The sequence below is a fragment of the Dendrobates tinctorius genome, unplaced genomic scaffold (assembly GCF_039654945.1).
Source record: "Dendrobates tinctorius isolate UK_male_01 unplaced genomic scaffold, ASM3965494v1 ptg000036l, whole genome shotgun sequence".
NCBI classification, from domain to species: domain Eukaryota; kingdom Metazoa; phylum Chordata; class Amphibia; order Anura; family Dendrobatidae; genus Dendrobates; species Dendrobates tinctorius.
Genome location: NW_027361704.1, coordinates 5282624 through 5294655, shown reverse-complemented (window position 1 = coordinate 5294655; position 12032 = coordinate 5282624). Strand labels below are relative to the sequence as shown.

The following is a 12032-nucleotide window of genomic DNA, read 5'->3' as shown; positions in this document are numbered from 1 at the left end:
TCTGGCAAGCAGGAGTTTTGCTGAGTCACCGCTGTTGTTCCTCACTGCTGACTTCAGAGTGTTATAACTTCAGGAATTTCTCTCAGAAAACAACCAAAAGAGACCCAAATGTTCCCAATAGATGTATCTCTTATATCCAAAGGGTCTTTAGGATGAGATTCTTCATTAAAGCTTTTAAAAGTCGCTTTGTAGAGATGGCTTCATGGGAGCTCAGAGCTCACACATCTTCCTCCATCCAGCTCCAGGCCACACTCCCGCTTCACAGAAGTTTATAACGCAGAGCTGTGAAAATAAAAAAGATTTTTTTTTTCCACAAAAATAATTTTTTAGCCCCCAATTTTTTCCCAAGGGTAACAGGAGAAATTTGACCCCCAAAGTTGTTGTTCAATTTTTCCTGAGTACACTGATACCCCATATGTTGAGGTAAACCACTGTTTGGGCACATATCAGGGCTCGGAAGGGAGGGAGCACTGTTTGACTGTTTGAATGCAAAATTGGCTGGAATCAATGGTGGCGCCATGACGCGTTTGGAGATTCCCTGATGTGCCTAACTAGTGGAATCCCCTTAATTCTAACTCAACCCTAACCTTAACCACAACCCTAATCCCAACCCCAACCACAACACACCCCTAACCCTAATATTAACCCTAATTCCAACCCTAACCCTAATTCTAACCCCTACCCTAACGGAAAATAAAAATATTTTCTTTATTTTATTATTTGTCTCTATCTATGGGGGTGATAAAGGCGGATTTATTTCCTTTTTTTATTTTGATCACTGTGATAGGGTTTATTACAGTGATCAAAATGTACCTGGAAGAAATGAATGAATCTGCCGTTGGCAGATTCGGCGGGCGCACTGAGTATGCGCCTGCCATTTTGGGCGATGGCAGTGCCCATACATGAAGACCGAAAGACAATGGAACTTGGGAGGTACCAGGGGGATCGGGAGGCAGCGGGGAATCAGAAGGTGGAGGGGGGAATTGGAAGGCAGGGTGGAGCAAATACTGACGTTGGCGGATCTCCCCCGTCAGTTGGTGGGGGGTCTGATCGGTGTCTCCAGCCATGGAAGATGCTATTGCAGCATCGGCCATGGCTGGATTGTAATATTTCACCAAGTTTCATTGGTGAAATATTACAATCGCTCTGATTGGCTGTTTCACTTTCAACAGCCAATCAGAGCGATCGTAACCACAGGGGGGCAAAGCCACCCCCCTGGGGTGAAGTATAGGTCCCCCTGTACCTGCGGGTTGGGTGATCTTTCATTGATCCCACCTACCTCTAACTTTGTCATTTGTGCTAATGTGCACCATGACAGCTGGATCCTCACCAGCCCCTCCCAATAGTCTGTCAACCCGATCAGCGATGTGTCGGACTCTAGTGCCAGGTAGGCAGCAGACTGTTCGATGATACTTGTCTTGGTGACAGATTGCCCTATTTTTTCCCCTAATAATTGATTGCCCCACTACTAGCACCTGTCTGGCCTGCCCTGCTCTCCTATTTCCCCCCTTACACTCCTCCGGGAATCAGAGGACATGCCTTGCTGCAGCAGTGCTACCCCTGCAATGACACTCCTCTCATCTGCCAACTTAGCAAATTTATTGGAGTGTGCCAGATCAGAACTAGCCTCACTGGCGCTCTTCCCTATACCCCACCTTCTGTCACCCAGCTAGCTGCCTTACTGTCCTGAAGCTCCATACTACCATCCTCCCCCTCATCTATCCCATTGAGCGTCTGCTCAGTGAGCAGCAGACTCCTTTCCATATTGTATATGGATCGCAGTGTTGCTAGCTGCACATTTAGATCCAGTACCTGGGCTTCCAAATGCACAACGATCTCACATCTCGCACCTCAGTATGCACCCTCGATCGGCTGTTCAAGGATTGCATACACGTGGCAAGATATACACTGGATGGCATTGCCAATAATGTAACTCATTTCCTAATGGGGATTGCACCAGACAGAAGTGTTAAGTAAAAAGAAATATAAAGTATTTAAAAAATACAAACAACAATTCAGTAATACCTCCCTTGGTACCTTGGTAACTGTTTCACTAGCAGGATTGAAATTGTTCCCTATTGTAAGAGAACTGCAGGTGATATAATATTTTATGCCATTCTTGCCATCATCCCCATGCACTTAATAATATACCTGTTGGGGGAGTTAATCGCAGAAAAAGAAACCTCTGTAAAGACAGTAACTTTCTTAATGAAAGCAGCAAAGTATGCAATTGATTATCTAAGTGGAAATATTCTTTTTGGATGTGTGTAAAATGCTGAGCAGGTAGACAAATCTAGAGACTACACAACCATGTCATTATCTTATAGGAACAATCATCAGTTAGGTCCTCTCCACCCGTCACTTTTTCCACAGTATAAAGTCATGAATGTTCTCAAATATGTGACATTATCAAGAAAAAACTACAAGCTCTTTCTAATTATCCAAATTTCAAATCTGTAATAACAACAAGGTTTAAATTTGTAGCAGGAAAGACACCCACAATTGGACAGGTTCTCTCATCCAGCCTATTTGCAGAGTCTAAAAAACTTCTACAGCATGGCTGTGTTATGTTGATTGGTAGATGCGGGGCCACCTACAATTTAAATGTTGTCCACTCATGTTTTTACAAACTTTTAAATATCCTGTTACTAAAACCAAAAATATCATAAAAATGCATAAACTGCAAAAGAAAATATGTGGTTTATTTATTTACATGCACTACTTATCAGATTCAATATGTGAAATGTACATCCCGTTTTTTTAATCCCTTCACCCCTGAGTCTGTTTTCACCTTCCTAACTAGGTCAAATTTTACAATTCTGACAATTGTCAATTTACGAAAAAAAAATAACTCTGGAATGCTTCAACTGATCCCACTGATTCTGAGACTGTTTTCTCTTAACGTATTGCACTTCGTGATAGCGGTAAAATGTTTTCGATGTGACTTGCATTTATATGGTAAAAAAATATGGAAGTTTGGTGAAAATTTTGCAATTTTCATGACTTTAAATCAGTTATATCGCACAAAATAGTTAATAATTAGCATTTCCCATATGTCTACTTTACATCAGCACAATTTTTAAAACATAATTTTTTGCTATGAAGTTATAAGGTGTAAGGCAGCTACCGGACATATAGTTGATGGGAGGTATGTATCACAGAGATGGTGTCATCTGTGATGCAATCCTGTATTGCTCTAATGCACATAAGAGGATTGTTTGGTGCATTTGGGCCAGGTTTTACAAGCAGCTGAGAGATGGGCAGGTCTGACTGCCCACATACCTCACATCTTGGTGTGGTTAACATGTTCATAGAAACATAGAATGAAAGAGTAGGAAAGAACCTCAAGGGTCCTTATGTCAAACCCTCTACTCATTGCAGGATTCACTAAACCATCTCAGACAGATATCTGTCCAGCCTCTGTTTGAAGGCTTCCATTGAAGGAGAACTCACCACCTCTCGTGGCAACCTGTTCCACTCACTGATTACCTTAACTGTCAAAAAGTTTTTTTTCTAATATCTAATCTGTATCTTCTTTTCAGTTTCATTCCATTGCTTCTCATGTTTCTATGTGAAAATGAGAATAATGATGATCCCTCTACACTATGACATCCCTTCAGATATTTGTAGATGGCTATTAAGTCTCCTCTTAGCCTTCTTTTTTGCAAGCTAAACATTCCCAGATCCTTTAACCGTTCCTTGTAGGACATACTCTTCAGTCAGCTTACCCTCCTGGTAGCTCTTCTCTGAACTTTTCAATGTCTTTTTTAAAATGTGGTGCCCAGACCTGGACACAGTATTCCAGATGAGACCTGACCAAGGAGGAGTAGATATGGATAATTACTTCACATGAGCTAGACTCAATGCTGCTTTTAATACATCCTAGAACTGTGTTTGCCATTGTTGTTGCTGCATCACCCTGTTGACTTTTGTGCCGTTTGTGATCTATTGGTATACCCAAGTCTTTTTCACACATGTTGTTGGTTAGTTCTATTCCTCCCATTCTATAGATGCAATTTTCGTTTTTCTTGCTCAGTTGAAGAATATTGCATTTCTCCCTGTTAAATATCATTATATTAGTCACTGCCCATTGTTTAAGGTTATCTAGATCCTTCTGAATCCTTTCTCTGTCTTCTCTAGTGTTGGCTATTGTACCTAACTTTGAATCGTCTACAAATTTGATTAGTTTACCTTCAGTTCCCTTATCTATATATGTATAAAAATTTTGAATTATACTTGGGACAGGACATAACCTTGTAGTACCCCACTTGAAACACTTTTCCAATTGAATGTGCGGTAATATATGGTTATATATTACCACTCTTTGAGTACGATCACTGAGCCAGTTATGAATCCTCTTAACCGTAGTCTTGTCAATCCCATATTTAGTAATTTTTTCAATAAGAATAGCATGAGATACTTTATCAAATGCTTTGCTGAAGTCGAGATATACTGTATCTACCGCTTTTCCCTGATCCACCCAGTCAGTGATTCCATCATAGAAGGAAACTGGAAATGTTAAAATGGAGGCTGTTGTTTGGCACATGGATGTCAGTGGAGGGAGAAGACATCCTGTGTGGGATATCCAGACTGAGCCAGTGTACTGGATGCTATCCAGCTTGTGTGACCAGGACTGGCTGGCAAGAAACTCTGTCCAAAGAACTGTTTTCTTTGTTTTGACTGCAATGAAGGCTGTTTATTTTTCCTTGGCTTGTGGATGGTTTATGACACAGTTATAGACCAACATGGATGTTTAAATGGAAACACTTCCTGTTTATCCTCCCGACATACCTAAGTGAGTAGCATTCCCTACAAAGTGTTAAAATTTGACCAGCGATTTTTCATTTTTGCAACAAATTTTACAAAACAAATTTTTTATAGGGACCATTTCACTTTGAAGTTACTTTGAGGAGTTTGTATGACAGAAAATACCCAAAATTGACACCATTCTAAAAACTGCACCCCTCAATGTGCTGAAAACCACATTCAAGAAGTTTATTAACCCTTCAGGTGCTTAACAAATTAATGAAACATACAAGGAAAAAATGAATATTTAACTTTTTTTCACACAAGTTTAACTTTAGACCCCAATTTTTTTATTTTCACACAAGTAACACGGGAATATGTATGACAAAATGTGTTGTACAATTTCTCCTGAGCATGTTGATACCCCATATGTGGGCAAAAACTACTGTTTAGGCGCATTGCAGGGTTTGGAAGGGAAAGAGCACCATTTAACTTTTTGAATGCAAAATTTGCTGGAATAATTAGCAGACACCATGTAGAGTTTGGAGAGCCCATAATATGTCTAAACAGTGGAATCCCCCCACAAGTAACATCATTATGGAAACTAGACCCCTCAGGTAACTTTTCTAGATGTGTGGTGAACACCTTTAACACCCAGATACTTCATAGGAGTTTAATAATGCTGAGTCATGAAAATAAAAAAAACTCTGATTTATCACACACACATTTTGTTTCAGCCCCAAATTTTGCATTTTCACAAGGTAACAGGATAAATTGCACTGTACAAATTGTTGTGCAACTTCTCTATATGGAGTATAACTACTGTTTGGGGGCATGGCAGGGTTCAGCGGTGAAGAGGCACCATTTTACTTTTTAAATGCAAAATTTGATGGAATAATTAGTGGACGACATGTCGCATTTGGAGAGCCTCTGATGTGCCTAAATATTGGAAATCACTCATAAGAGACACCATTTTGCAAACTAGACCCCTCAGGTAACTTATCTAGATGCCTTTCTTGAAAAGTATAATATTACAGGGTATATACACTAGTTTCCTTAATATTGCGTTGATTCAGGGAGCTTGTCTGATTGCCGTATGTGGAGTCGAGAAGGAATTTTTTTCCCAATGTGAAGCTTACTGTTTGCCACATGGGTTTTTTTGGCATTCCTCTGGATCAACATGATAGGGCAATTTAGGATAGCATATGGGTTGAACTAGATGGAGTTAAAGTCTTCCTTCAACCTTAATAACTATGTTACTATGTTGCTAGATGTGTGGTGAGCACCTCGAACCCCCAGTTTATAACGCTGATTTGTGAAATATAAGAGCACCTCTACTCAGCCACTGGGACTGATCCCAAAAAAGTAAAATACATGTTTGGAAATTGTTGTTGGTGTGTCTTGGAAGGACTAAGTTCTGCCACTGTTACCAGATAATAGTGCCATTAGTTGGGCTGTTAGAAACTTGGGATCATGTGCTATGTAGCATTCTGTTGTCTTGCCTTCCATGCTGTATTTGTGGCGCTATCCTAGGACCAGAGTTTTATCTTCCTTGGGGTTGGAGTACCAGGAGGCGCCACTGTATTTGTTCTTGCTGCTGTGTTACAGATGCTGGAGAATTATATTTAGGTTTGGTGTAATATTCTCCAAGAGAATCAATAATGTTTGTTTAATTGTTCATCGGTTTGCTGTCTTTGCGTGCTGTCAAACACCCAATCACAGATGGCCCTAAAAGCCTCCCTCACAAAGTATCCTGGTCCATAAGGTATAATCCCCCCCACACTTTCATAGTCACCACATATTATGATGGACCCTCACACAACATCATGTGCCCAACAGACCCCCCACAAGTCCTGGCATTAAATAAAAATAAGTAATACTCCCTTTTCCCCATTCAGTCTACAGGCTGCGTTGGTCTGAGTAGTGTGCAGAATGAGGCGCCACACAGCAGGTGATATCTAGTGACATCATCACAACTGCTGTTCTTGGTCTCAGACACACAGTGCTGATGGCTCCCTGCTGCACTATCCTTTTCAACTGGTTCACCATTGAAATTATGCCAATTGTCTAGGATAGTGGGGGGCTTTTATTGCATGGCACCAGACCCCCCAGTTTATATAGTCCTATAGAAGCCACATGGTCTGTAGTGGACAGTATGCCCTTGGGTGTATGCTTGATATGATTGTTAGTAATATCTCCTTGTGAGCTACCTTATATTTAGTTATTACAGACTACTGCTATTTTAGTCAAAATGCAACAGACCTGGAAAACTGACAATGTCTTAACAGGCATTTTAGTGACCATCTTTAAATGCCTTTGTTAACCATATGTTAGTACTGCAATTAGCATTGATCAGTGTAATAATGTGTTAAAGAAGAAGTTCTCCTTGGCTTGGCACATAAGTCACATCAATAACCTCATAGTGATTTTAAATGAAGCAATAGCAATTTTACAGTCAATATTTTCTTTACCATTCTGTTTGTTATAATTTTATGAAAAATACATACAATATTTGGCCAAATAGATATAAAGATCTTGTTTTGAGATAGATTTAGCTCTTTGTGCTACTCAATAGCAAAATAATTGTTGTAATTGGGATACCACATACGTTTTGATGTCTTTGGCAGTTTGGGACTTTCTTGACTTGAAGAAGACTTGTCAGGAATCTGTATAAAAACAGTAGCATTATTTTTTATGCATGACACAAACATACTTATTTAACATTTTACATTACACTATACAACAAAATTAGCATCTGCAAATTAAATGACTGGGACCACATGGTTAGGTGTTGCCTGGGAGTGCAAGCTTTACCTCATATCCCTCTCACATTTTACAGAAATCTCTCTGCCACCTATAGGGCCATAACTTTTTATGAAGGGCCTCATTTTGTTAGCAGTAGGGAAGGAAAAGTTTTAGTCAGGAGTGATACAGGGGGAGAACGGTTCAGTCAGGGGTGATACAGGGGAAGGTGGCACAACCAGGGGTGATAAAGGGGGAGGTGGTGCAGCCAGGGGTGATACAGGTGAAAGGTTCTCATTCAGGGTTGATACAGGAGGAGGTGGCGCAGACAGGGGTGAAACAGGGAGAGGGGATGCAGTCAGGTGTGATACAAGGGGAGGGGACACAGTCAGTCAGGGGTAATACAGTGGGAGAGGGGCTCAGTCAGGGGTGATACAGGGGAAGGAGGTGCAGTCAGAGATGTTACAGAGGAAGGTGGCACAGTCAGGGTTGATGCAGGGGGAGGGTGCCCAGTCTGGAGTGAAACAGGAGAAGATGGTGCAGACAGGGGTGATACAGGAAGAGGGGCAGCTGTCAGGGGTGGTATAGGGTGAGGGGGCTCAGTCAGTCAGGAGTAATACAAGGGGAGAGAGGCTCAGAGAGGGGTGATACAGGGGGAGGTGGTGCAGCCAAGGGTAATACAAGAGGAGAGGGGATCAGTCAGGGGTGATACAGAGGGATGTGGTGCAGTCAGGGGTGATACAGGGGGAGTGGGTTTAGTCGGGTGATACAGGTGAAGTGGGATGAGTCAGATTGATATAGGGGAGGTGGTGCAGTCAGGGGTAATACAGAGAGAAATGGTGCAGTCAGGGATGATATTGAGGGAGTGGGCTCAGTCAGGGGTGATACGGGGGAGTGGGCTCAGTTAGGTTTGATACAGAGGGAGGTGGTGCAGTCAATGGTAATACAGGAGGAGAGGGGCTCAGTCAGGGGTAATACAGGGGTAAAGGGGCTCAGACAGGGTGATACAGGGTAGGTGGCGCAGTCAGGGGTGATACAGGGGAAGGGGGTGCAGTCAGAGGTAATTCAGTAGGAGACAGACTCAGTCAGGGGTGATAAAGAGGGAGGGGTGCAGTCAAGGGTGAAAAAGAGTTAAAGGGTGATACAGTGAAAGGGGGTTCAGCAGGGGTGATACCGAGGGAGGTGGTATGGCCAGGGGTGATACAGGGAGAGTGGGATGAGTCAGATTGATATAGGGGGAGGTGGTGCAGTCAGGAGTAATACAGGAAGAGAAGGGCTCAGTCAGGGGTGATACAAAGGGAGGTGGCACAGTCAGGGGTGATACAGAGGAAGGTGGTGCAGCAAGAGGTGATACAGGGGGAGATGGTGCAGCCAGGGGTGATACAGGGGGAAGGTTCTGAGTCAGGGGTGATACAGGAAGAGGTGACGCAGACAAGGGTGATACCAGGAGAGGAGATGCAGTCAGGTGTGATATAAGGGGAGGGGACACAGTCAGTCAGAGGTAATACAGGGGGAGAGGGGCTCAGTCAAGGTGATACGTGTGTACGAGTACGGAGCAGAGCCGCATGTGTATGAGGTGGACAGAGAGGAGTCGTGTGTGTACAGAGCAGAGCCGTGCGTATATGAGGTGTATGGAGTGGAGACGCGCATGTACGAGGTGTGCGCAGTGGAGCCGTGTGTGTACGAGGTGTATGGAGCCAGCCACATGTGTGCAAGATGTTCAGAGCGGAGCCGCGTGTGTACAAGGTGTGTGCAGCGGACATGTGCATGTATTTTAGCATGGGGGCCCCATTTGAAAGTTTGCACCGGGGCCCATAACTTTATAGTTACGCCACTGGTGCTCAGTCAGGGGTGACACAGTGGGAGGGGTGCAGTCAGGTGTGATACAAGAGGAGGGGACACAGACAGTCAAGGGTAATACAGGGGGAGAGGGGCTTAGTAAATGATAGAGGGGGAGTGACTCAGTTAGGGGTGACACAGGAGGAGGAGCAGCAGTCAGGGGTGATATAGGGAGAGGGGGCTCAGTCAGTCAGGGTTAATACAGGGGAGAGGGGCTCCGACAGGGGAGATACAGGGGGAGGTGGTGCAGCCAAAGGTGACTGTTGTGAGTTCATTCTCTGGTTCACCAGTTGTGAGTTCCCCTTCCAGACTCCCTCTGGTGGCAACAGGAGGTAGTGAGGCTGATTTGATCGGTGGAGATCTGCCACCTGAGAATGAGGATGACGATTGGACCTCAGGAGTCTCAGATTGGATTTAAGACAGCCGACGCCCTATTCAGTTGCTGGTGATTCCTTCTGGCTTGTCAGCTCTTGGTTTTCAGCTCTGTTCCAGTCATCTAAAGCTAAGTTTTTCTGCTAATGTTCACACTTGATTTTGTTGGTCTATTTAGTTTTTTGTGTGGTCAGCCAGCCCCGGCTGGGGGCTGTGCTGAATTTCCACTCTTATTTATCAGTATTTTGCCAATTGGCTTTTTGTCCCTTACTAGTTTGGTCTCTTTTTGCTCTGTCTCAGAATATTTCAGAGTGCTGATATAGTGGGAGAAGTCTAGTGACTCCAGGGTTAATTTTGCTATCAGAAGTGTTGGACATTATTTTGTAGGGTTTTTTGCAGTTTGCAGACAGTGTCTTTCCTTTCATTTCTAGTTAGTTTGGGCCCCATCATTTGCTCAGCCTATTTTCCTGCCTGTTTGTGCCTTCATCTTGTTTCACCATCAATACATGTGTGGGGGCTATCTATTCCTTTGGGGTCTGCTCTGGGGCAGTTAGTTTTCCCCTTTTCATGCTTCAGGCTTATTTAGTCCTCCAGCTGTGACAAAACATAAAAAAGTGACGAAGCGTGTAGGAACATCGTAGGTACGCTCCACGGCTGCTGCTAGTTGTGTGGTAGGATCAGGGATCTGCAATCTGCATAGTTACCAACCTCTCTGGTTTTCTGTGACTTAGCTTGTTTTGCTTTTTTCTCCTCGGTGACCCATTCATAACAGCCTATACCGCAGATTCTAGGGTACTCAAAAGCAGGAAAAAGTTGTTAAAAAAAAAAAAGTGTCAGAATTTTTTTTTTTTTTTTATATATATATTTTCCTCTTTTTTCTCTGGGGCCGTAGGAGGATTTTTTTTTCTTTTTCCTAATGGAGATTAAGCAATTGTCTGATCGTGTGGAGCAGCTGGCTACTGAAGTGCAGGGAATTTCCACCTACCTCATTCAGTCACATGCTGCTGAACCTAAGTCCCTACTCCTGATGTGTTTTCTGGGGATCGGTCTAAATTTCTGAATTTTAAGAATAATTGTAAATTATTTCTGGCCTTGAAGCCTAACTCATCGGGGAGCTCCGTGCAGCAGGTTAAAATTGTCATCTACTTGCTGCGTGGCGATCCCCAGGATTGGGCTTTTTCTCTGACACCTGAAAATCCTATTCTGACTAATGTGGATGCATTTTTTCAAGCCTTGGGGTTGTTGTATGATGAACCTAATGCTGTTGATCAAACTGAGAGAACCCTGTTGGCATTAAACCAGGGTCAGGATTCTGCAGCGTTATACTGTCAGAAATTCCAAAAGTGGGAGGTCCTTACTACATGGAATGATAGTGCATTGGCAGCTCTCTTTCGAAAGGGTTTGTCAGAGACCGTAAAAGATGTTATGGTGGGATTCCCTGTTCCCTCTGGTCTGGGTGATTCTATGTTATTAGCCATTGAAGTTGATCGGCGTTTACGTGAACGTAAAACTACACGGGAGGCGCTGCCACCTTTTGAACAAACGTCTGAACCTATGCAATGTGATGGGGTTTTGTCTAGGGCGCAACGTCAGGAGTTTAGAAGGCGTAATAAGCTGTGTTTTTTCTGTGGAGACGTCTCTCATACTATTTCTGTCTGCCCAAAACGAGAGAAACGTTTTGCACACACATTTGCTGTGGGCAGTATACAACCTAAGTTTCTTTTGGCAATTACTCTGATCTGCTCCTTATCCACGTTTTCCACTAAAGCTTTTGTGGATTTAGGAGCAGCGTTGAATCTGATGGATTTGGACTTTGCTAAACGTTGTGGTTTTTCCATGACGCCTCTGCGGACGCCTATTCCTTTGAGGGGTATTGATGCTACTCCTTTGCCGTAGAATAAACCTCAGTTTTGGACCCAGGTGACAATGCGAGTTGCCCCAGACCACCAAGAAAATTGTAAATTTTTGGTGCTGCATAATTTGCATGATACTATTGTTCCGGGTTTTCCTTGGTTGCAAACTCATAATCCAGTTTTGGATTGGAAATCTAGGTCTGTGGTGAGTTGGGGTTGTCAGTGTGTTCTTAGGGACACTCCTGTTTTCTCCACCTCTCCTCAGTCTCATGATATTCCTGATTATCTAGCCGATTTTTCTGATGTATTTAGTGAGAGCAAGTCTGCATCTTTGCCTCCTCATAGGAGTTATGACTGTGCAATTGAGTTGATGCCTGGGTGTAAATTTCCCAAGGGTCGGCTTTTCAACTTATCAGTACCCGAACATGATGCTATGCGATCCTATATTAAGGAGTCATTGGAGAAGGGTCATATTAGACC

General features: G+C 43.2%; 1 protein-coding gene across 1 annotated transcript in view; it reads right to left on the bottom strand.

The window, feature by feature from the left end:
• The window catches only part of LCP2 (lymphocyte cytosolic protein 2), a 1189974-nt gene that overhangs the window by 592572 nt on the left and 585370 nt on the right, over nucleotides 1-12032 (bottom strand). The window contains exon 9 of the mRNA XM_073573677.1: nucleotides 7355-7412. Within this exon, the coding sequence (XP_073429778.1) occupies nucleotides 7355-7412 (58 nt within the window). The remainder of the gene's footprint in view (nucleotides 1-7354; nucleotides 7413-12032) is intronic.